This window comes from Podarcis pityusensis, assembly GCF_964106645.2.
Source record: "Podarcis pityusensis genome assembly, chromosome: 1".
Lineage (NCBI taxonomy): Eukaryota > Metazoa > Chordata > Lepidosauria > Squamata > Lacertidae > Podarcis > Podarcis pityusensis.
Window position 1 is genome coordinate 111,263,616 of NC_138028.1, and position 26,846 is coordinate 111,290,461.

The 26,846-nt window shown below is 42.3% G+C and overlaps 1 protein-coding gene across 1 annotated transcript in view; it reads left to right on the forward strand.

Moving 5' to 3' along the window:
- Positions 1 to 26,846, forward strand: part of XIRP2 (xin actin binding repeat containing 2) — a 77,337-nt gene that overhangs the window by 34,427 nt on the left and 16,064 nt on the right. Inside the window, exons 3-6 of the mRNA XM_081023151.1 lie at positions 266 to 391; positions 21,575 to 21,685; positions 23,746 to 23,818; positions 25,521 to 25,645. Coding sequence (XP_080879277.1) covers positions 266 to 391; positions 21,575 to 21,685; positions 23,746 to 23,818; positions 25,521 to 25,645 — 435 coding nt within the window. The remainder of the gene's footprint in view (positions 1 to 265; positions 392 to 21,574; positions 21,686 to 23,745; positions 23,819 to 25,520; positions 25,646 to 26,846) is intronic.

Consider the following 26,846-nt stretch of genomic DNA (forward strand, 5'->3'; position numbering starts at 1 on the left):
GTTGTTTAAGATTGGGTGGCTGTCTGTAGGCAATGAAAGGTCTTCCTCCCAGAGCTTGAGAAAGAGAACTGTCATTGTCCAGGAGAGGTTGTAGATCTCTGATGATGCGTTGTACTGTTTTAACTTAAGTAAGATGGTGGTTGAGAGACAGCGACTGGTTCAATTCACCCGGCAAGCTTCACGGCTGGGTGAGGCTATGAACCCTCTTCTCATGCATCCTAATCCAACGCTCTAACCACTATACCACCCTTATTTGTCCCACCAGGCTCTCGACGAAACAGAGGCTTGTAGGATACCTGGAGGCTTGGCAAGCGTGAAGAACCAATTTGAAAAAGCAGAAACTGCCACATCGCAGAGTGCTCAGTACCAATACCAGCAGAAATCTGTACAGGTAAGAAGTAGTAGAATTAGCAATGGTGGTTGTGTGGAGGGTAGTCCTAGTTTTAAGCAACAGTAAGATGTATTGACCTTGTAAGCCACCTTCATATAAATCAGGGTGTATGCTTACAGATGACTTTTATGGGGGGTTTTGTTTTAAATGTGTGATAGCCCATTCATATTCACAGGGCTCAGCTATACAGCTGCAAATAAAACATTTGAAGTGTGTTTTAAGTGCAGTACACAATGTGACACTAGATGGCAATGGCGAGCTTATGGCAAATTCAGTGTATTTTTAAAAAACGCTTTTTGGAAAAAGCAGTCCTAGAACTTTTTTTATATGTGTATAGATTCCACCTAAGTCTTTTAAAGACTGTCATCATTAAGAACAGGGCTTACTGCATCTTTTCATCATGTTACCATAACCCAAACTTGGTCTGTTGCAGTTCATATTTTGTTAAACTTATATGATCTCGGCCAAATTGGGTGGCTTACAAAAAACAACGTAAGGGCTTTCGATCTTCCTGACAGTGTTGCTGGCGTTGCTTGTGTAACGGATATTGTTATTGACAGTACGGCTACTGTTATTTATTGCCCATCATCAAGTATCCCATCATATACCCACCCCACCCCCCCACCAGGCACATTGTAATTCATCTGTCTTGTGGCAGCATCACATTAATTTTGACATGTCCCTTTCTTCTTTCCTTTTTTTTTAATTTAATGAGACTTGTGCATGCAGCTGAACACTGTAATTTGCTTCACTATTTTCTGTTTTAAACGTTTACTCAATCCTCAAATCTCAATTGTGTTGTTGGTCCTAACTGGGTTTTTTTCTTGGGGGTGGGGGTTGATACTGAGAAGTGTCACATGTCTGGATGGCTTTATTTTAAGCCGTCAAGCACTGTAATCGTGTCTCTTGACCTTACAGTTACTTGGTGGAACTGTGAAGTGTGACTCAAACCAAAATTGATAATGCAGGATCCACCACCCAGTATTGTATAGGTAATGTTTCTGCTTCTATTCATAAGGCCCGCCCTCTAGTCCTCCTCCTCTCAGCTTGTCGATGATACTTTTTGCCTCAGGATACAGATTTCTACCCAACATTGTTTGTGCAGATTACTGAGCCATCCACTGATAGGATTTCCTCAAGTACCTCTGAGGGAAGCTGAGATAATCGTTCTTACTTTAAAAAATAATCTGCCTGCATATTTATTGCCTACTACTATTGCTATTATGTAAAGGTAAAGGTACCCCTGACCGTTTGGTCCAGTTGTGGACAACTCTGGGGTTGCAGGCTCATCTCGCTTTACTGGCCGAGGGAGCCGGTGTTTGTCCACAGACAGCTGGTCATGTGGCCAGAATGACTAAGCCGCATCTGGCAAACCAGAGCAGTGCACGGAAACACCATTTATCTTCCTGCCAGAGCGATGCCTATTTATCTACTTGCACTTTGACGTGCTTTTGAACTGCTAGGTGGGCAGGAGCTGGGACAGAGTAATATGTCCTTCCTACTATTATTTAGTATTTAGTAAATTTGTATTCCACCCTTCATTTGTAGATCTCAGAGCAGTTCACAGCATAAAAATACAAGATAAAAGCACGAAATATTTTATTTTATTTTATTTTATTTATTATTTATTTATTTTGTATGCCGTCCTATACCTGTAGGTCTCAGGACAGTTCACAACAAAAACTAATATAACAGAGAGTTATATAGGTAGAGAGACAGGATAAGAAATATAACAATTATTGTTAATGGCTACCATCATCACTTCAAGGGAATATACATTTCAGCATATCAGATTGGATGGTAACTCCAAAACAATGTCAGTGAACAGAGTACCATTAGTATAATGCTCTGGGTTTGACAACATTGTCATGAAGTTTGTGATTGATTGATTGATTGATTGTCTGATTGATTGATTTACAATGTATCCTTAAATATCACTAGTGCTTGCATAAAACTCTACATACTCGTATGGTTGGCGAATAAGCAAACATTACAGTTACATTAAAGTTTGATGACTGTGAAATTCTCCAACTTGCAAGAGGGCTGGCCCATGGCATTTTGTTGACTGAACAACAGAACAGCAAATGATGCTTCCCCAAACCTATCCCTATGCACATAAGGAACCCAAGCTGGCCAAGTTGTTTTCAAGGAAAATCCCACAAGTCCCTTTCTCTGGGAGCAAAAATGCAATAAACATACATTAAACAATTAACAGTTTGCTGCTCTCTAATGACACTCAAAATCAACTGCCTGAGGCAGCCCCTTCCCTCTGCCTAATGACAGCGCCGGCCGGCCCTGCATCGCCATCTGAAAGAGGATGCGCCATGGGAATGTTCACTTGGCTTTAAACAAAAAAAGTAATATGAGCTGCTTCCCTGATTGGCAATTTTCCTGGATGCGCATGAATATTGGTAATTTTCAATGTTCTGTTTTACAGGGTTACTGTAAGGTAAAGGTAAAGGACCCCTGGATGGTTAAGTCCAGTCAAAGGTGACTATAGTGGTACCTCGGGTTACATACGCTTCAGGTTACATACTCCGCTAACCCAGAAATAGTGCTTCAGGTTAAGAACTTTGCTTCAGGATGAGAACAGAAATCGTTCTCCAGCGGCGCAGTGGCAGCACCGGGAGGCCCCATTAGCTAAAGTGGTGCTTCAGGTTAAGAACAGTTTCAGGTTAAGTACGGACCTCCGGAATGAATTAAATACTTAACCCGAGGTACCACTGTATAAGATTGTGGCGCTCATCTAACTTTCAGGCCGAGTGAGTCAGCGTTTGTCCACAGACAGCTTTCCGAGTCATGTGACTAGCATGACTAAACCACTTCTGGCACAACAGAAGCCAGAGCACATGGAAATGCCATTTACCTTCCTGCCACAGCGGCGCTGATTTATCTACTTTCACTGGTATGCTTTTGAACTGCTAGGTTGGCAGAAGCTGGGACAGCCAATGTGAGCTCACCCCATCGCAGGGACTCGAACTGCTGACCTTCTGAATCGGCAAGCCCAAGAGGCTCAGTGGTTTAGACCACAGTGCCACCCACATCCCTGTGGTGGTTACTGTATCTGAAGGTAAAACAAACAAATGAATGAAATGCCAGTCAAAACTCTTATTGTAGAACAGTGATCCAAGCACACCTCTGCTCTGTGGCCCTCAAACATATGAAAATGTAAGCCACGTCTTTGGGGTTATAATTCATTATAAACTATCTGTGAGTGTTTTGCATATATTTTTCTTGGAGCTGTGCTAAGCTGTTCTCTTTGGGAAAGAGTTTGCTGTTTTCTTTGTGTTAAATTTAATCAGCTTCTCTAAATAGATCAAAAATGGCACAGAGGAACCCAGATGTTACACAAAGCCATATAAACGCAGCTTCCAAATGTTGGTTTAGATAAGAGGTTTATGTATTTTATTACTTCATTATCATATATCATGGAAAAAAACTGTTGCAGCCAAGTTAATGATTTTTGGAATATGTAAGGGATGGTATAATGAAACTCATTGCACTATCTATGTGCTGTTCATTTTGAGAAATAGGAACGGCTTGATAAACAGCCACATTTACTCTAATGCTCAGCGCTCATCTATGAAACAACGAAATGATGTTAGTCTAAAACTCTGCTGAACCAATAAGTAAAATTCCATGGTCTCGAGGTGCTTTAAATCAAGGTCATTCATACACAAGGTCACTGTCAATTTTGTCATCCAGCTTTTACAGTCCACAGTGAGACAGCTAGCTGCCTTTGGGTATCAACGTGAGCAGGTTTTATTTACATAAAATGAGAACTCTGTATCCGAAGGCAGGATTTTTCTCCAGTTGTGAATATGTAAAGAATTAAAAGCATCACCAGAAAATGTTTTGAGTCTAATGCTGGAGGTACATGTCAATGAAATAATGGGTTTTCACATGGAGAATTGCGATTAAATCCCTTCACACAATCTGTAGTAGGAAATGTTTCATCCCTAGAGAAATGTCATATCGTGTTTGTCCATGCCTGGGTTTCAAATAAAGGTTAAGGTTCTTGGTTCTTCTTCCCAGTGAAGTCCATTAGGATGAAGCAGCCTGAAATTACTCAGAGTAGCCTGAAATCTTGACTAGGACTGGGCAGAGGCACCAGCTTCTTAAGTTGATTGAGGGGCCTGATGCGACATCCTAATGTTGTCACAAGGAGCCATGGGATACAGCCAAATGCCCTCTGAACATTGAGGGAGTCCGGCCCTCTTAAAAAAATCAGGGGGGCCAAAACAGCCTCAGCCCCTAGGAGCTGGCATGTATGGACCAGGGACTAAGTATACCATAATGTATAGTAAATGTATGTGAGAGAGTTTCTGTGTGTATATGTGGTTGTACTGTAAACAAATCCATTTTGCATCTAGGCTGCTTTGCTTTTAAACTGTGGGTGAAACCCAATGTTGTGTGAGGGGGCTACTGCTTGTACAACAGGACTTCCTCTTCCTCTTGGGATGTTCCTTGGTTAGAGCTCCAGAGGGGGGGAGGGGAAGGGGAAGTCCATTCCACTCATGCACTGACAACTGGCTATCACCCTGTGGATTTTAAAATTTGTTGTTGTTTAGTCGTTTAGTCATGTCCGACTCTTCGTGACCCCATGGACCAGAGCACGCCAGGCACTCCTGTCTTCCACTGCCTCCTGCAGCTTGATCAAACCCATGCTGGTAGCTTCGAGAACACTGTCCAACCATCTCGTCCTCTGTTGTCCCCTTCTGCTTGTGCCCTCCATCTTTCCCAGCATCAGGGTCTTTTCCAGGGAGTCTTCTCTTCTCATGAGGTGGCCAAAGTATTGGAGCCTCAGCTTCACAATCTGTCCTTCCAGTGAGCACTCAGGGCTGATTTCCTTCAGAATGGATAGGTTTGATCTTCTTGCAGTCCATGGGACTCTCAAGAGTCTCCTCCAGCACCATAATTCAAAAGCATCAATTCTTCGGCGATCAGCCTTCTTTATGGTCCAGCTCTCACTTCCATACATCACTACTGGGAAAACCATAGCTTTAACTATACGGACCTTTGTTGGCAAGGTGATGTCTCCGCTTTTTAAGATGCTGTCTAATTTTAAAATTAGCCATTGACAATACTTCACTATGCTGCCTTAAATTAACCCACTGATACCTAGTATGGGAATACGGGTTGTGTATGAGGCAGGGCTGGTATTGCAAACTCTTCTGGAAGAGGCCGTGTTATGACATCAACACATTCTGCAATTTCTCTCTCTCCGCCAGCAGGCAGCCATTGTTGCGGTACAGGTGCAGGGAAACACATGTCTTGATAATGTGACAACCTGGATATGTCATTAGTGTAGCTTCCAGATGACCCTTCATCATGATTTGTTTGCAAGAATATTAGACAAAGTTGGCTATTTAATGAGCATTCGCTCTCAAGGCTTGATCATTGCAATGTGCTCCATACGGGGCTACCCTTCTGCTTTGTCTGGTGCCCAGTGCTGCGACTAGATCGTTGATGGAAACATGTCAGCACATAACACTGGTACTTATTGTACTTATTATACCATATTATACTGGACCAGGTTCAGGGTTCTTAATATACAAGGCCCTTGGGTACAAGATACCTCCAGCACCTCCTGATGCCTTATATCTCTGCCCAACCACTGTGATCTTTGAAAGGAATCACAGTTAGCCCCCCTCCCCCATGGTTTAGATACATGACTTGTAACTACCAGAAGCTGTGCATTCAGTATTTGGGGCAAAATCCTATAGAACCCCCTTCCAGTTGAGATTAGGTAGGCACCTTCTCTGGTAAACTTCAGGTGCTTGAAAAAGACTTTCCTGTTTTGGCAGGCATTAAAGGTAGTTTTCTGTTTCTAGAATAGATTTTAAGTGTCCTTATTCTAGAGGGTTATTTTGTTTAAACATTTTACGTGCACCACATAGAAATTCTGTGTTTTAAGTGGGCGATGTGGTGCTGGACTTAAACTACCATCATTCCTGGCTATTAACCAAGCTGGCTGGTACTACAGGGAGCAGGAATACAGCAACAGATGGAGGGCACCATGTTAGCTAACCCTCCATTACAGGAAAGCAAATTTAGGTGAAACTTGAGGGAGAAAAAAGCCAAAATAATTAAAGGTGTGAAACACAAAAGGCCTATATTTAATAGGTTTGCATAGGCAATTTCCTCAGACCATCTCATATCTACAGTCAGAAATTCTGCCAGCTATGGTGATACAATGAACCGTTCTGACAGCTCTCTGTGGCACGGTACATTTCATTGGTGCAAGTTTAACATGGCTCAGCAGAAAAACCAGGAGTGAGTTATAGAGGTCAACCAAAACAAGCGTAAATAAAGCCTTTTAGAGTGTGTTAGAAGTGTTTTTATTGATACTGGGCTTTATCTTCAGGTACTTTATGCCATGTTAGCAGTTCCCTGATCTCTCCAGGCTGGTCAGAAGTAGCTGTTCCCTTCCATGTAGTTAATAATTACTTCCCATGTTACTTTTTAACTGGGAATGGAGGGGAATTTGATCCAGTTTTCATTTAAAGGCAAACTTGCTTAATTCACACTTAACAATATGCAAATCAAAACACAGCCAACTCTCAAAATTTGCATTTCTCCGAAGGTAACTTCTGCAGCCAAGTGATGTGTATGATAAATACCTATATTGTACATGTCACGATGTAGCATTATTCCCAAAGAGCAGTCTGTTCCGAGAATGGAGCCAGAGCAGCCACACTGTGGAAAGCCATTTCTGTTGTTTTAAAAAAGAAATGAACAAACTGAGAGCACCTTGAATTTGAAGTCAACGATGAAAATTCTTAACAATTTGTCCATTCCCCAAAGATTAATCCAATCACCAGAGGACATTCTCCTCAAAATGTATGAAAATGACTGGGCCAAATACTTCAGCCAAGGACTAGATTTGAGTGGAGATGGGAAGTGGGAGAGAACCTGGCAGGTTCCCCACAATAAAGTGAAAAGACCATTTTCTTTGTGTAGTATTTACAGCAGTGTTTCTCAGACTTGTGTCTCTGGCTGTTTTTGGACTGCAACTCCCATCATTCCTAGCTAGCAGGGTCAGGGATGATGGGTATTATAGTTCAAAAGCAGCTGGGGGGACCCAAGTTTTTTGGGGGGGACTGGTTTACAGCAGGAGATAGGATGTGCATGCAGTAGAACAGGGACGTCCAACTCCCAAGAGACTGCGATCTACTCCCAGATAAAAAAAATCTAGCAGTGATCTACCCATTTGGGAGGGAACCCAAAGTTGTTGAGCTAGGGAGGCAGGCCAAATTTGTTGAGCTTTTTTGGGGGGATGCCATACTTCTGCTGCTTTTTGGGGGGGGACGCGTCATGAAATGCTTACCGAGTAGCAGCAACAACTCCGTCTTCCATTTTTGCAATCGTGCACGAATGAAGGGAAGACTGAGGGGGCGGGGGCAGATGCCCTTTTTCCCCCGCAGAGGAAAGTGAGCCCGCAATCAACCGCGATCTACCACTATAACCTGGGGATTGACCTGTCAAGTGTGGTTGACCGGTTGGATATCCCTGCATTAGAAGTTTAGTATAATACTAAACTTTCAACTTCTTGAGACTGAAAAGAAGCTTTTGCCCAATTAATAATGTCCCATGAATTACGCCGCTCTTAATTTGATTTTCAAATGCATCATGAAGAAGAAATCAGCTTACCTACTACAGGTTTGTAAAAAAACCAAAAACCAAAACAAGCACAGACCTCTAGGTATCTTCTTTGTCTTCTATGTATGCAGGCTTTACACAAATAAATCCTATTAGCAGCAATATGTACTGCAAGGCTAAAAACAAACAAACAAACAACCACCATAGTCTTTCGGGCTGAAAAGGAATTCTGGGCACAAAAGACACTCATAGAGAGAACAGAGATTATCTTCTTGGTCTTAATAGAATAGGGCAGAGCAGAAAGTGGGACTGTCTGGATAAAAACAAAAGCTTGGTCCTCTGCATATTTACTCAGAGTTTCCTGGCCTGTGGATGGGACGTGGGTGGCGCTGTGGGTTAAACGACAGAGTCTAGGCCTTGCCAATCAGAAGGTTGGCGGTTCGAATCATCGCAACGGGGTGAGCTCCCATTGCTCGGTCCCTGCTCCTACTAACCTAGCAGTTCGAAAGCACATCAAAGTGCAAGTAGATAAATAGGTACCACTCCGGAGGGAAGGTAAATGGCATTTCCGTGTGCTGCTCTGGTTCGCCAGAAGCGGCTTAGTCATGCTGGCCACATGACCCGGAAGCTGTACGCAGGCTCCCTTGGCCAATAAAGCAAGATGAGTGCCGCAACCCCAGAGTCGGTCACAAATGGACCTAATGGTCAGGGGTCCCTTTACCTTTACCTAGTCCTTTAGGAGCTCAACTCTATTTCTTCTGCTGCTTTCATTGATGGTGCTGTATTTATATCCAATGGAGCTTTCTCTTCTGTAGGATCATAAATAATACACACCCCTAGTAAAAAAAGAAATAAAAAAAAGGTGCTCGCCATTTGATTTAACGTGATTTGTCAGTAATGTACTACACTCTCACGGGCGCAATCTCAACTGGTACTTACCTATGCTTAGTGCATTTTACTTACTTAAAGTAAACCTAATGCTAAAAATAAGTGTAGCTCGAAATGCATATGGTAGTCATATCCCTTGAGGTATATGGGAGACAGGCAGGGAGAGTAGCCTCCAGCAAAAAATCTCATCTAATCAAGTTATGCATTCACTTCCCCTTCTGAAACTGCATGGGTTTTCTGTCCACAGATTTCTGACAACTCTTAAGGGAATCCATAGCCTGTCACAGGAAATTATTCAATTCCTTTTAATCAATGTGATGCATTCCCCGTTTGAAAGCTGTTTTAAGCCACCCGAGCAAATATAAAGATCAGGTCTGCTGTGTTGCCCTATTGCAAGCCAGGATTCACGTAGCTAATGGTAACAAGGAAATCCAGGTTGGCATCTGGTCCTTATTTAACTTTGGTATCTTGGGTCAATATTCAATGCAGTGTACCAAAGAGAGCAATAGAAGCTTGATCAAGATGCATTTTAAACATTGGACTTGAAGCATGCATCACCTCAGTTAGAAATAATAATGATTGTTGAGCCCATGTTCCTTAGAAAAAAAATCTGCTAATGTTATTGTTGTGCATTAGAGTCAAATAAGCAAAAATTACCTGATTTTACCGTGGATTTTCTTTCATACTGCAGCTTTCAGGTCAATAGCTGTTTGCCTCTCCTTTCAGACTGCTATGTTTGTTTTGTGTGTGTGTAGGAGCACACAGTACAGTCTTACTATAAAAGATCTTTGTTCTAGAAGGAACATTTGGCAATAAACAGTGGAAAGCAAGTTAAATCTTCATTTTTGAAAGCTAGCAGTGAACCAGGAAAGCATATCAGTTCCATGACATTATAAGATCTGGGAGGCCGAAGGAAGAAGGCTTGCTCTTTTCTGATCACTGACAGGATCCTCCTTGAATGATTTCCTCTGTAAGCGTTCATTCAAATTATTTGCTGTGGATATTCTACTAGGAGGAACATTTTGGATCCAAGACACTGACTTGGCTTTAACTCACCCCACCCTGAGTGTCCGAGTGGAAGGTGGTTCTGACCATACTAATTGGGTACCCATGGGGCCAAGGCAGCAAGGCAGTTCTGTGGTTGCAGCACCAAGTGAGCAACTTGCTCTGAGGAAGACTGGAGATGAACTGAGACCTAATACATCTCTTCGTTCAGTCTACCTTCCCCAGGCTCCACCACCTTGGCCTGACACCTGTGGTTCTGGCCAGCACTCTGTCCTGAAGACAAGCACTTACTCTTTCTATGACCTTCCTTCTGATGTTCTCCTTGTATTGCTGGGCAGGTCTGATTCCTGATAGTGTCTCTTAAGGACCTAAGCTCTGCTTACTCCAGACCACCAGCCCCAGTTTCCATGGCTTCCAAATCATCAGCCCAAGCTTCTGTAGGAGCACACAGTGAACCTGGTCCAATTCCCCAGTGAGTGGTACAGCAGCCCCAGGTGTGGCTGACTCCTCTTTATTCAACTCTGATTCTCTTCTGCTGTCTGTAATTTGAGCACTGATACCATTGTATTACAAAGGTATTATATATTAATTGTGCAAGCTTTTGAGCTATGTGCAGTTCTTCACATAAAACGAGTGGCTGAATAATGGTTAGTACTTGCTTCTAGCAGAACTGAAAGCAAAGTCCAACTAAAGGGCAAACATCACTCGTCTCTGGATAGCAAGAAATATATTTATTAGTAATTGTTCTATTCTGGCTTCTAAAGAACTCAGGGTGGCACACTTGCAATGATCTCCTTTCATCCTCATGGCATCCTGGTGGGATAGGTAATGCTGACTTGATAAAGGCCACAAAATGCACATCATGGCTGCGCTGGAAGCAAACTGAAGATGCCATGTGAAAGCCTCCATCCGTCAGACTATATCAGATTCCGCATTTACAAAAATACAGCCCGGTTTAAATGTGCTGAGCAAAAAAGAAGAAAAGGAATTGCGCACACAGTGTCACCGGTTCTGTGTGCATAATGAACATGCTAGCACAAAATACTCCTGAGGCACAGATCACTTGTGTACTAATGCTGCACATGTAGATGCCAACAGGCATGACACCAGGTGCATGGAACCCAGCATGGGTGAGTTTGTTACACATTTAACCCAGGTCTCAGTCCCATTGTATTCCAGTGACATACATCCTAGTGAATTTGCAATACACTATCTATTTTGGAGACTCATTATGGATACCTCTTTTCTGCTTGACCCAAAGACAGGTCTATGTAAGACAACAATCTGCTAATACTGAAATAATATACTAAAAATGAAGCTAAACACTGGAGAAGGCAGCAAGAAACTAGCTGAAATAGATAAGACAATGCAGTTATATATATATCTCTACTCAGAAGCAAGCACCACTTCAAATAGACTTATAACACCATCCAAACCATGTAGACTCAGAAATAAAACCTATTGAATTAAATTGGGGTTACTCATAGTCATGCTGGCCACATGTCCGGAAGCTGTACGCCAGCTCCCTTGGCCAATAAAGCGAGATGAGCGCTGCGACCCCAGAGTCGTTCACGATTGGACCTAATGGTCAGGGGTCCCTTTACCTTTTACTCATAGTTAAAGAGGATTAGGATTTCAGCATAAAATTCAGATTTGATTATAGAATTGCATTCTAAAGGCATTTTTAAATCAAAAGTATGAGAATTAATTTAACAAATATTGTTTGCTAAAGAGTTGCATAGTGAGGGAGAAAAAGGAAAAAAGCATGAAGCATGAGAGGAAGAAGTCCAGCATGTGACAAATAATAAGAAGCAGAAAAATGGAAAGGAAGGAAAGTAGAATATAGAGAAACCAGAGATGAAGGCGAGCAGGATCTAGAGAATGAATACATTTTTTGCCAATTATTTTTATTGATTTTCCATAAATTTTAACAAATTTTCACCAAATTAATACAAGTTCAATACAAATTTAAAAGTTGACTTACCAGCCACCCCAGATGTCCCCTCTATTTTCCTTCCTCCTTTGCTGCTCCCAATAAAATAACTTTTCCAGCTATAATTAAAAATACATTCATCCCTTCACCTCTACACCTGTTTGATTACCAATTTCTGCTATATCTTTTATACATTGTTATAACCTCTCCTCCAAATAGTTGAGTAGAGTAAATCCTCATCTATCTATAATACTTGTTCATCAATTTTCAAACATTTCCTCCTGATACCTCTTGAGTAACATTTTACCTGAGAAAAACAGATCTTGTTTCCTCCCAGTCAACACACACACATTCCTCCCTAACATAGTCTTGAACATTGCTGTCTGACATCTGGCCCAGTAATCAACAACTCAGCCTCACTGGTGCGGCGTGCAGAGGGTGAAAACGAAACCCCTATAATTTTTTTTGTAAAAATATGTAATAAACATCCCCCCCTTTAATACTGCCAATCTCCCAGCATCACCCACCCTTCAGATTTTGCCAAATTTAATCCTCAGTTTTACATACAACGAGCTCATTAATAAATAAACACAATCCACATCTCTTCTTTTCTGTCTGAAAGTCTCAGAAGCCGTCAAGTTGGTATACACTGTGGTCCATCCCGTCCCTTTCACTGTTCTTCTTTCCAACTTCAAGCTTCAAGAGGGTGGGCTGATGTAATCTCAACAAAATCCATATCTCCTCTCCATCCTCCTCCCTAAACTAATTAATCTTCCTGCAGTCCATCCTGCCAATCCTCAGTTCCATTACATCCAACTCAACAGTTTATTCTCTTCCAAGTGCTTTACAGACAGTCAGTCCAGTTGTTACCAAAAAGGCATTAATGGACGACCACAGGTCGTGCCCTTTTGTTACCCTCAAAAGGATAGGGGAGACATGCCCCTTACCCATTAATCTCCATGGGGACCCCTCCCAGGCATCAGAGCACCCGAGAGGGCGACTCGCTGGGTTCGTTGCATAACAGGAAGTCCAAGATTGAATACATTTTGTGGCAAGTTGCAGAATCATAAACTGAATGTGAAAAGGAAAAGGTAACCACTGAAGAGGAATCAAAGGCAGAGAAACATGATCATATTTGTGTGAGGAAAAATAAGGCAGGTGACAAAATGAAAGCAACAAGAGGGTAATTCAGAAGACCAACCAAAAGAGCACTGCAATAATCCAAGTGTCAGAAAATAAGAGAATGATTCAAAGGATGGACAGAATAAACAAAAAGAAATGAATGAATTTTAGCTGGCTTTGACAACCGAAAATGACAGAGCTTAGCTGAAAATAAAGTCTGTGAAGAAAAAAGAAGGAAAAGGTTCTGAGATCTCTGGTTGGAAGAGAAGGACAACTGATAACATCAGCCATAAATCAAAGAAGCAAAAAGAACGGGAAGAGAAGAGACAGGAAAAATAAGATATTCTATTTTCTGTTTGAAGATTTAACTTCAAAGAATGAGCAGGCTGCCATGTGGAAGCAGCAAGAAGACATGACGAAAGATTGGCAAAAGAAGAAGACAGATCAGAAATAGAAAAGAGTAGCTAGATATCGTCCTGAACATGCTGATCAATATGAAAAGACTAAATGAGAGAATCTAAAACTCTAATGAAGGTAAACAACAATAATCAAACGGCCTGAATCAGAACCTTTAGGAATTTCAAATAATAGAAACACAAGCATTGTTAAAAAAAAAAAAAATATGACGAGAACCATGAAACTAAACTCATGCAAGGAAGAAAGAAGAGTATGATTAACAATATTGAAAACAGAAGGAAGAAGAGAATTACTAATAATATTTAATGCAGAGGAGAGATCAGGAAGAGATCAGCATACAAGGGGCATTCAGATAAATTAGCTAAGGAAAAGAACATTGTTTCTGTTCTGTTAGCATGAAGATCTGATTGATAAGACTCAAAAAGAGTATTTGATAAAATTCAAATAAGATTTGTTCAAGTAATTAAGAAACAAAGGGAGATATCCAATGTTAGTGATTCTCAGAGTAGGCCCACTGAATTCAGCAGACAACCACTGATTTAAATGGGTCTGCTCTAAGTTTGACTAACACTGGATGCCACCAAAAAGCAAGATGAAAAACTAGCCAATAGCAAGTGAAGAAGAATCAACCATTGTTGACACTTCTGTGTTCTTAAATTAAAATTAGAATTAAAGGTCAAAGAAAACTAACCAGAAATCAAGGAGGGATTAGTTAGAGAAAGAAAGCAAAATGAGCTAAAGCAATATATTTAATGAGAAGAAGAAGAAATGGGATGAAAAAGGACTGGATGTAGGTTTGGGTGAGGATGAAACCAGAAAGATATTCTGAAGAAATAGTAGAGAAAGAAGAAAATCATGAGGCATAGGGGCAGGCATAGGAATTTGCCTTGTAGCAAAGCATCTTCCTTTATTTCTTCTGCTCATTGTTTTCCTTCTTCCACTGCTATTTCTTTAGATGATCTGTCCAGCTCAGTATTGTCTATATTGACTAGGCGTCTTTTCCAGCCCTGGAGATGCCCAGGATTGAATGTGGGACCTTCTCCATGCACTGCAGGTCCTCTGCCAATGAGCTATGACCCATTTGGTTGAGAAGGTTTAGAAATAAGAGTTCTATAAAGGACCAGGAGATGTAAGTTACAGAAATAGAAAAGTCAGGAGCTGCTGATTTATTATGGTGGGCAGGGGAACTAAGCAAAAATCTGAGACATGGGGAAGGGATGAAAAAAGGTAGAGCACAAAATTAACAGTTAAAAAGCAAGGAGAAGAAGGAAAAGAAGCAATTTGTTTTGGCAAATACTAAGGTTGAGCAGGTGGAAGAAGAAAAGAGATGTACATTAATTTATGCCAGGGAGAAGAAATGTGTTTAGTCTTGCCCCATAACTTATAAAGCAGCCCAAGTTCATTACTGAAGTTACTACAATGAGGAACTAAAGGCAAAGTAGGAGAAGGATGACAGAAACAATATAGAAGAGCAGTTACATAGGGAAAGAGGAACACTGGAAGAAGATGCAGGGAATAAATAAACAGGAGATATCGACCGAAGGACCTAACAGGGGTGAAGGCATCAAAATCCAGATTCTGAAGGTAATTTGATGATCTAGTAAGAGGTTTGCACAAAGAAGAATGAGAGAAAAAGAAGGTGACCATCAGAAAATGGAAATATAGAAAAAACTGTTATCAAATCCAAAACATGATCTGTGAGTGAGCCAAAGAGGTAGAAAAATTGAGGGATGGGGATACAAACCAGAAAGCGCAAGATGACATCAAGCATCTGATTCATCAGAGTTATTGGGGTGGATACTGAAAACTACCACAAGAACAGGGAAACAATGGAACCTGTCAGGGAACTGCCATTGGAGCCAGGGGGAGAGGGAGGGCTCCAGAGGGATTCCGGAGAGCGTCCCGGGAGGGAGAGAAGCAGCACATCTTCTGGGGAAGGAAATCAGTGTAGCACCAGTGGAGAAGGGGGGGCAGATGGGGGAATTGGCGAGGTGGCTCCATGACTCCTCGTCAGGGACCAGAGGGGAGAGCATGGGTCCTCCGCTACCCACACCCTCCCTGCGCAGAAGGCTTCCGCGCAGGGAGAGTAGGCGGAGACTAGGCGTCAAAGAGCTTCTTTGCTGGAAGAAGTTCAAGAAACGCCCACTGACGGATTCTGCCAGCGATTGAGACAGCCACGGGCGAGTGGCTGTCCGGACAGAAAGGGTTCACTCAGGCAACCCAGCCAGGTGTGGCGCCGATTTACGCACGAGCAACCCCTAGAACCAATACAGAACCCAAAGTTCAAAGTCAGATAATAAGTTAGGTAAAGGACCGGGGGGGGGCAGTTATAGGAAGGACAGTTTTGTTCTGCAAAACTTAGGTTCTAACTCATATAGGGAGCATAGAGCAGTCTACACATTTCAAATTTCATTGAGAATAATGGGCATCACAACACAGGGCTTAGTAATTCCATCCTGCTTTTGTGTAGCTTTCCCACACAACCAGCACACTCAAATAGATCTAAAAAGCCATGCATTAGCAGGAGCCACATAGATGGAGCTCTTTCATTTGACTTTCCCACCAGGGTGGTGTTCAATTCTAAGCAAAAGTAAAAGTTTAAAAAAAGAAAAAAGCAGCATGTGGTGAAGTGCTTTCAAACTCTGGTTGTAAATACTGCTAGGAAGCCCCCTCCTGTCTCCTTCACACAATGCTACTGAACACAAGGAAATAGTTTTGAATGGCATTTAAGCAACAGCCATTGATAGAAGCAGCAGCCAGTGTTCTGAAAACCAAAGCAAGCGTAATCTGCTCTCCAAAAATCATCTGCCTGGTATATGTCTCTTGCTCTTCAGAAACAAATACAGTGGTACCTCAGGTTAAGAACTTACCGGTAATTCGTTCTGGAGGTCCGTTCTTAACCTGAAACTGTTCTTAACCTGAGGTACCACTTTAGCTAATGGGGCCTCCCGCTACCGCCACACGATTTCTGTTCTCATCCTGAAGCAAAGTTCTTAACCTGAGGTACTATTTATGGGTTAGCGGAGTCTGTAACCTGAAGCGTCTGTAACCTGAAGCATCTGTAACCCGAGACACCACTGTATACTGTAATACATGCACAACTTAACATTGCAAAGAGAATTGCATAGAATTGTAGCATCAAATATTAAACTCTTTGGCATGGAATGCCACCACCCAATGTCGGTGAACCTCAGTCCTGTGCATATGTATGCTCAAATGTAAGTCCCACTGTATTAAATGGGGCATACTCCTAGTTTGTTTGTGCAGGGCTGAAGCCCTAATGGATAAGGATCCACATGTGCAAATGAGGGTCATGCCTGCAGTTCCTTTTGCCAAATTCTTATCAGGCCTTGGGATGACCTAGTTTGGTTCAATGAAATTCACTGAATTAGTTCAAAAATTTCTGAACTGTATCTGAAAATAGTTCCCATAATTGCCAAGTGAGCTGAACATGAATTAAGTTCATTTTTGGAGCAGAACTTTGAATGATTTCTTGTTCATCTTCAAGTTCATTCACACTTTGGGCCTTTTAGTTTAAAGATCCTAATTGTTGGGGGAAATAAATGGGGGATGAAACAAAATTCACACACATATGTGTGTGTGTTTAGATGTTTTCTTAGACTTCTTAAGTATGTTTTATACTTTGGCACAGCAGCTTTGTTTTGCAAAGGAACAGCTGTGAGCCAGAATTAGCTCCTTTGCAGACAAGTTGAACTTGAACTTGTTTGTTTTTAAAACAAACTTCCTTACATCTGGTACCAAGGATTGATATAAGGTTCCTGCAGTGTGCATTGGGATCCATGTTATAGTACCAAATGCATGGCTGATGCTGTCCATTTTGACAGTGCTGATCATATCATTTGGAGAAGGTTGGGGACTGTTCTCTCACTATCTTCACAATGTGTCTAGGCATGCAGACCACTACTAAACACCAGGATCTTTGTTTCAGAGCCTGGTATCTTTATGTGCATGTGGCGGGGTATAGCATGCAATTTAGCTACAGAAGTTCACCACTGCACTGTGTGAAATTGGAAAGAACCTCTTCTGTTCTTGAAGGGGCCAAAAATCATCTCAGTCGCAGCTACTAAATTGATTTTGAAGGATAAGGAGGCCAATCCGTCAATACGGCATAAACCTGGCTGTCAGATACAAACACTCTCAGACAAAGAGCAGGCAGCCTTCTCCATGGAAAGGGATAAAGCTGAATTCTTATAGACCAGAGGACATTGTGCCATAACAAAGAGCATCAACTGATATGAAGTTTGGCTCATCATAAAAAGCACAGAAAGCTCAGGAAAATGGATTACTGCTAGTAAAACCAGGGTAGTGCACCTGAGTCACTGCTGAAGAATATGATCATCATTCCCTTTAGAGACCTCTGGCTGCACATCTCTCCAAAGAATGTGATTACAAATAATATTGGTCACTAACGCGTAGGGCTCATCCACTCTATTTTGGGATTTGCTTGAAGGGGATTGACAGCTCTTTGCCCGGGCTGCACAAAAGCAGACCAAGACTGGTAGATGAAAGGATGAGCATAGTAGGTGAGGCTTGCAGTCCTGCACCCATTTTCCCTGGGGGTGGGTCCAGCTTCTGAGTAGACATGCATAGGATGTCACTGCAAATGATGGATACACAAACTAAACAATGCTGATTACTAATATGGTTCATTGTCAAATGGGTGAGAATGTGTGAGAACCTGTTATTTCCCCATGCTGTGTAGTCCAACATCTCCTGTGGTGTTGTCTTATAAAAAATTAGTATCTTTAACGCAGAGTTTGCTTATCGGCATATGTGTCATGAGAAGACTCTAAAATGTTGTACACATAACTTCCATTTAATGGACAGGGACGTGGTTGGCAGACCTGAAATTGGACCTTCTTATATCCGGATGAAGAAGAATTTCTCTCTCTCATTTGTGTGTGTGAACAGATTCAATTTCAAGTCTGTAAAGTATTAAATTAGTAATATATTACAAGACCATTCAGTGGTCTTTTGTAGACGATGAACAGAAAAGTGGATAAGATAGAACCCTGAAGCAGAACCCGCCCCCCCCCCCCCCAGTGCTACATTTTGGATGAGTGGAACCACCACAATGAAATACCACCCTCACCCAGCTTGGACAGCCTTTCCAAATTAATACCATGGTTCATAGTAACAGCAATTACTGCGAGGACAAGGGGAATCAACAGGTTCACACTCCCCCTGTCTTAGAATAACTGAATCAGAAAATTGTAAAGTTAGAAGGAACCACAAGGGCCCCTGCAATGCAGAAATATTTCACCCAATGTGGGGCTCAAACCCACTACCTTGAATTAAGAGTCTCATGCTCTATCCTTGATCCCCACAGAGGTTATCCTGCAAGGTGACCAAGTACCAAAACCAGGCATGGACCCAGATTTCATGGATCCAGAAACCCCATCTCCTTCAAGAGTGCCTGGACCAAACTGGCAACTCATCCCATTTTTTTTACCCTATGAAGTTACTTGGAGTTATAACTTAAGAGAGGAGCCTTTATTTTTGGCACTGAACATAAAAAGCACACAGACTGTGATAACAACAGCTGTAGGTGAACCGTGTAGAATAGAGCCAGTTGTGTTCCCAGCAAATTGTGTGCTGTGCCCATCACTCAGTCTCGGCAAGGAAGAAAGATGAGGCAAATTGTAAATGGAATGCCTGTAGCTCTCAAGCCACTTAGCTACATAACAATCCCATTGGCGCTGTAGGAAAGATTCAACTATAAAAACAAAGCAAGCCCTCATACACTTACTAACCATTGTTAGCTGGCTTTGAACTGTCAGTTATATACCTAATGGAACCATAATTAGGAAAATGCTTAATATAATGTAGTTTTAAGGTTCATCTCAAAATGAGAGAGATGCCAGTGGATGATGCCATCTAGACTCCTTGACTTCTGCTTCCTTTCAACTGTGATCGACTCCAGAGAATTCTAGATGTAAAAAAAAAATTTAAAAAAAAAATCAATCAATCCTGAACACTTCTTAACATTTATTCTTACCTGTGGGACATGCATTGATTCCTCCCCCTGACCCACATTTGCTTTCAACCGCACGCTATTTTTATGTGAAAATCACTTTACAACAGCATTTCCACAATTACATTTATGGGGGGGGGGAATGGCCCATCTAAATAATCTTGCCCATTCTTCCTACCATTCCTTCCCACCTAGTTTGAACGATATGTTCTGCCTCATGGTTGCCTCCGCTTAACATAATTGCCGTTGCAAGCAACAGTTGGAAAGTTCAAACCTTTACATTCTGCAATTCACATGCTCTCTTTCCCTGTGGACATCAGGAAATATTTATGAACCTATGAATTATCAAACAAGGAAATAGATTATTTCCTTTGAAAATCACCCCCACACCCATTGTCCCTACCCAAGGGCTTTGGGAACATGAGCTGAACAGTCCATCACACCCAAAACCATTTGTGTGTCTCTGACTATTTCCATGTGCTCCAGGTCCCACAGATCCGTAGAGCTAGGCATCTGATTTTAAAATTTGGCATGAACATCCATGATAACATGGATCCGAGGAGGATCATAGAATCATCGACTTGTAGAGTTAGAAGGGAGCACGAGGGTCATTTAGTCCAACCCCCCTGCAATGCAGGAATCTTTTCCTCAATATGGGTCTCAAACTCACAACCCTGAGATTAAGAGTCTCATAAACTACCAGCTGAGCAACCCCAGGAATGGCCAATTAAGCCATTGTTTAGGGAATGCAATGGAAGCCCTCTTGTGCATGGCCCAGCCAAAGTTAATCCCTTATAAATTCCTATTGACTTCTGCTAATGCTCCCCTTGAAATCCATGGGAATTTAACTTGGGCTTGTATATGGCCATCATGCTGAAAAAACTAGCTACATTGTCATAATAATTGCCGCACACTGCAGATGCTGCTTCCCACCATTATGCTGTTTGCTGGAGACCTCATTACTTTACAGTTTCCGGCATGTGAATTGGCTCCTCCCTCATTTGCCCCTTGGAGAAACAGGCAGCGAGGAGTGAACTCTCCAGGCTTGACTCAGGCTGAGGCTAGCAACCCAAAGCAATTCGTACAAACACCACAGTGCTCTTTCTCACCTTCCTCTTCTTTGGCACTGGTGGTGGAAAAAAGAGGTGTCTCTTTCCACTCTCCGTCCCCCAATGTCTGGAGCACTGTAGTAACAGCATCCCAAGCACCAGGGAGCAAGTAGGAAATGACAGAGGTGTCCTTCTCTGAGGAGCAGGACAGAAGATGGAGGGCAACCTTCTTCTTTGTGGCAGCTGGCCCCACTGTGGCAGAAATGGGGTAGAAAGGTGGGTGGGGGAAGTCCTTGTTCAGCTCGAATAGGGTTGAAATCTGAGGAGCTGAGGAGCCATAATGCACAGCTTGTATTGAAGGCAAAGATTAAGAGTTGCTGTGGTTTGTAATCAGGGATTTAAGCTGCAACAATTTCTAGCAACACTAGAAATATTCCCCTGTCCCAACTGCTGGGACTTCTAGCTCCGCATATTTACATCCTCCGAACAAGACCTTCACATCATCTTCAAGTTGGGGAACTTTCTCCTATATATTCCAGTCACGTACTTGCTTGTAAATAGGAATTTGACGATTAAATCAACAGAGCTTCCATTAAAACCCAGGTCACTGTGTCCTGTACTACTACTTTTAATACATATCTTATGCCACAGAGCCTAGCAAAGGAAATCTCCTGGATGCACTATAGTAATGAAACCACAATGTGTGTTACGGCAAAAGCCATCCCAGTATTTTTTTCCTTATCTTATCCTTGCCAATTATATTATGAGTTATGCCCTATTACTAAATAACTGGCTCTTTCCTCTTATATACCGTAGAATCATTTATGATTATGGAGACAGTTCTATTTATGGAACTCCCTCCCAGTACAGATCTGGTTCTCACCCGCATTATGTACTGATTCATGCGCCAGCTTAAGAACCATTTATTTTTGCAGGTCTTCAGAGCATCGCGGGAGTGGCCCTCTTGGTCAACCAGTTTTGCTGATTGCCACATGCTGTTGCATTGGCAATTGTGGCTTTACTTGTGTGTTTTTTAATGCGGGTGTTAGTCCCTGAGGGCTCTGTATGAGGAAAGGCCCATGTACAAGAAATAAAAGGAAAATAAAATAAAGTGTTTATTTAAGTGTACCGTAAAACTTGCCAACGTAGAATTATTTTCTATTCATCTTCAGAAGGTGACGAGTCGAAGCCAAGCCACAATGTCAAGCAGCAGCAGCACAGAAACCAGAGTGAACGAGGTGGCGTCAAAGGCAACTCAGCGGGAAGCCTTTCAATCAGAAAAGGTAACTGTATCAATGCAATGAGATACCATTTTGCCTGTGCCACTTTTGCCCTCTGGTGCTTACGGCACCCGTCCTTGCTTTGGTGGCAAGGAGGAGTTTTATATGGGATAATTTGCACCTGTACTCATTGTTGTTGTTTAGTCATTTAGTCGTATCCGACTCTTCGTGACCCCATGGACCAGAGCACGCCAGGCACTCCTGTCTTCCACTGCCTCCTGCAGTTTGGTCAGACTCATGCTTGTAGCTTCGAGAACACTGTCCAACCATCTCATCCTCTGTCATCCCCTTCTCCTTGTGCCCTCCATCTTTCCCAACATCAGGGTTTTTTCCAGGGAGTCTTCCCTGTACTCCTTACCCGTCTCAGGAAATAATTGAAGTACCACTGATAAAAGTATTTGTGCAAAAATGTTGCCACTTGGCAGGGCAGGCTTCAAGTTTGTGTGGGCCCTTGGGTGACAGAAGAGCAGTGGATCCCACTGGACACTGCCCCATCCTCCTTTCACCGCAGCTTTCCTTCTTTGACACCTTCCTGTTAACCACATCCGTTCCTCCTCAAACCCATTTCCACTTTCTTCTTTGGTCTCTCCTCTTTGGGTTGCCCCATGCTAAACTGGAACAAGTGAACATTGTATGTAATATGCTATACCTACCGGATTGACACTTACCTACAGAAATTAAAGAACTGCTGGTCCAGATGTCTGTACCGATGTGTAAGTTTGTATTGCTGTACCCAGCGCTTTTCAGTCTCTGGAAAATAAGGTGCTGGTACTCACCGCCTAGAAATGGCTGGAGGAGGGACAACCAAGTGGGCAAAGGTGGGGAGGCGCTCTGCACATGCTCAGGGAAGGAGGCAGCAGGGCTCCAGGATCCTGGAAGAGACTCTTGCCTCATTCCCTAAGCGCAGGAAGCACTTACTCAGCTTTGGGATGGAGGCAGGAAGGCTCTGACAGGGTCCAAGAGCCCTCTCATTTCAGGCTCCAGGGTGCTGGCAGGGCCTCGTTCCCTGAGCCCAGGACGTGCTTGTCCAGCTTGTGGGATGATGGTGTGAGGGTCTGTCAGGCTCCATCAGGATCCTGGCACACTGCTGCATCCTTCCCAAAGCCGGGCAAGTGTTTCCTAGGCTTAGGGAATGAGGCAGCAGGTAGTCAGGATCCTGACAGAGCCTTGTGCCTTGTTCCCCAAGCCCAGGAAGCATTTGCAGCAATGGAGGCGGTGGCAGCAAAAGTGTGAGGGAAGCAAGGGGGGTAGGCAAACAGTGGCAAGATGGGGGGAGAGGTGGTGTGCACTGTCCCTGCATGTACTGCCTCAAAAAACAAACAAACCACTGGCTGCAGAGTTTGTGCTCTGTGTGAGCTGCTCCAAATTCAGTCACTGATGTTGTGTATTTGATGTTTTCTGCATTCAAATGGAAGTTATTGAGTCCTCAAAGCACTTCACATACTTTGTCTCAGTTATCCTTGAAACTGCCCTGTAAAGTAGGCTAAATTACTGTCCCAGTATTGTCACAGAATGCTTTGAGATGATGATGATGATGATGATGATGATGATGATGATGATGATGGCATTTCCAATTATATGGGGCTTAAATTATGGGGATGGGGAGGTGGCGGGGGGATCTTAAAGAAATCCTTCATCCCCTAACATACTAAGCTTAGCCAAATGATGCAGCCATGTAGCAGGACTGACCCCTAAAATAAGGGGGGCTGGACCCTCTCTGTCCCCCAATTCAAGCACTGTCAAGTATTGCTCTTACATATTTATAAATAGTGGTCAATAAAATACATAAATAAATGCATTTCAAGAGACGAAGAGATGGCAACTTGCCTACCTTGTGAATTTTTGGCAGAGGTGAAATTTTAACTGCTGATTTTCTGTCTCACAGATAACTACAGAGCATCAGTTCTGGTGGAGGAAGGACTCACACCATTCCCCCCTTAAAGCACTTGTTCCTCCTCCACCCAGAGTTACATAAAGCATACAATAGATCAAATTAAAATATTGATTTTCACATTGAGATCTGGTTTATTTAATTATTTTGTGGTGTGTATTTGTGTTTGCAGGTTTCTCATCGTGAACAAGGTTTGTCTGAGGCTAAGAGAGCTTCTAACGTCACTCAAAGCATTGAGGAAACAGGTAAGAGAAATCTGAGAATATACTGGGAGGCAAGAAGCAATAGCTACCCTTTCACATAGCAAATTCTGTTGTATGCATATGGATGAAAGACAAAATCCATCCACAATTAAGTCCTGGGAGTGCCATTAATTTTGACTGGAGAACTAAGCACCTACTTAAATATCATCCATCAAAATCAGTGGGACTTAACTTTGGATGGATTGTGGCCATAAAGATTAGAATATAATTAAGGTTATTTACACTCACTCCAGCCCAGAAGCCTTTGCATCTCCACTTAAGCACATTCATACATCCCATTGATATGAATGGCGATGTGCTTAAAATTACCTAATATATTCTTGAGTGTTTTTCACAAGTGCCCTGGGCTTAGGCAAACAATTTTTCTTTCTCTATTATTATTGTAACAATTCCCCTAGCAGATATTTAAATGTCATGAATATCAAAGGATATAATTACCCTTGGACTGATCACCTAGCCAGAAATTAATAAAGGCTCGCAGTCCCTGTTATTGCAGTGTTCAATCAGCTCTGATCTGACATGTGAAAGAGGTGCTGCTATGTCACTCAGCAAATAAGCTCTGGTTCATTGTGCTTCCAGCTCATGGCTAGGTCTTTCTATCTATGAAAGGTTCTCTGCTATCAATGCGAGAGAAATAGTGCAGAATAAGAACCATAGAGTTTCCAGGCTAGACTTTGACCCAGAGGCCCATCAAATCCAACCTGGTGGTTTTTGGTAGCATCTTCCAGCCAATCACGCCACTGGGAATGCTCAAGCCTTTGGGGATTCCTGAAGTAGGGATGGAGGAGATATTTGCTCCGGTTTGCAACACTATCTACACCCTTGTGCAAATTAATTGAAACAAAGCATGTTTTCTATCTTACTCGTAATCCTGTACTCAAAACAAACATGAAAAGTCAGTTGATCATTATGGTGCCGGAAGCCAGAAGCCAATAGAAGGAATGATGTGCTCGCCACAATATATTGAGGTTCTATGAAAGAGAGTTATTCCAGAGCTGAAAAAGAGGTATCCTGATGGTACTGGGATATTGCAGCAGGACCTAGTCCCCTGTCACACATCGAAAGTGGTGAAGAAATTCATGACAGAGCAGCAAATATGGGTACTTGATTGGCCAGGGAATTCCCCGGACATAAATCCTATTTGGGACTTTGTGGGCTATATGCAAAAGTCGCCTCTGTGTTGTAGACTGTATGACTATGAAGAAGCTAATTCAGGCGATGATTCAGGTGTGGTACATGGATCCGAAAATCAACAGTGTCTGTTCGAAACTAGTAGACGCTATGCCAAACCATGTTCAAATGCTGCTTAAAAATAGCAGAGGTCATATCCGCTAGTTTTGTATGTGAGTTTTGTACAATAAACTACTAAATTCATTGTTTGTTTCAATTAATTTGCACAACGGTGTAACTCACACATCCCGAATAATATGCAAACCAAAATGCAAACCATCCTTTGAAATTTGCACTGGGGGGGGGGGGAATGAAATGCATACGTTAGGGGGAGTTGTTCATAAAAATGCATAAATTTGTGAAAATTAGATATAAAAATGCAATATATTTTTGGGGGGGGGGATCACATACAAAAATGTGCCTGTGGGGAGAAACGCACAGAAAAATGCTGATGAATTTTCATACAGCCGATATAGATTCAAGTTTTCATTTTCATTTTCTTTCTGTATTGCAGTGGTCAATGCAGCTACAGATGAGGAGATCCCAAAGATTTCTACGCAATCCTTAAAGCAGCACTTTGAAAAAACCGCCCAGTTCCATTCTGGCCGAGAGAGTGGAACACCTGCAAAGCAGATCAAGGTCGGTGGTGCTGAAAATGGGATTATCTCCATCCGAACAATCCTTAATTGTTATCAATTTTTGCATATAGTTAACATTCTTTTCTGAGTTGCAGTGCCTTTAAATTCAGAATAGCCATGTTGCATTCGTTTAAGTGATATTTCCAGTGCAAATCTTAAGTCTGTAAACAAGAGGTGTGTGTGGCAAGGGGGGTATGCTCCAATTGTTTGGGGGCAAATTAAAACTGTGGCAGGGCAAACAGTGAGTTCTGCTAGAGTGTCCTCTGATCACTTGCTAGCAAGACAGAGTGTGCTCACTGTTTTTCCTGCCAAGTCCTTGCTGCAATGAAGTAGTGGGATTTGATTACACTGGCTTTTCTTTGACTGAAAAAGATGTTAGGATGCTGTGAGCATGGCAGCCAATAGCAGAGTTGGGGTTGTGACTCCCCCCCCCCTTACCTTCCCATGTACCTGTTAGAGCGTCATAACAACATTGGGCTCCTTAAGAGTGATCCCATGAACCAATGTATAGTGACTCACAGGACAGTGCTGTTTGTATATTAAATTATATTTAGGTCTGTTTGGGAGATATCCAGGAAGATCTTGCAAGTGTTTAGTCTAAATTTTACAGCAATAATCTGGAATTCTCTAACATCCTTAAGCGTATTTTTTGATCAACACCCACCTATAAGGTACAGCTTTCCTTTTTGAAATATCCTTTGTGTGCTGTTAAATTCTTTTTCTCTGGCTGCATGTTCTGTATTCCATTTCCCATTCTTAGAAGAAGGCACACACACTATAGTGTAGATAAATGATATTTTACGGGTATAAACTAGCTGGCTCCATGCTCTGTGTTCTGTCTATTTACAATTCTTACAAGAAGGCATAGGCCTTTGACTGCTGCATCTGTTAATATGAAATAAAAGCAGGCAAGATCAAGATTATCTCAGAATGTGTATATACTATAGTGCAGATAAATAATATCGGAACAAACTACCTTGTTGAAGTAATGGAGGCTATGGATGAATTCCACCAGTTCTAATTCACAGAATGTAGGAGGCTGCCTTCTACCAGGTAGGCCCATCTAGCCTATTATTGTCTACACTGACTGGTAGCAGCTCTCAAGCATAACAGGCTGGGGACTCTCACAGCCCTGCCTACAGATGCCAGGAATTGAAATTTGGACCTTTCTGCCTGAAAAGCAGATGCTCTACTACTGAGCA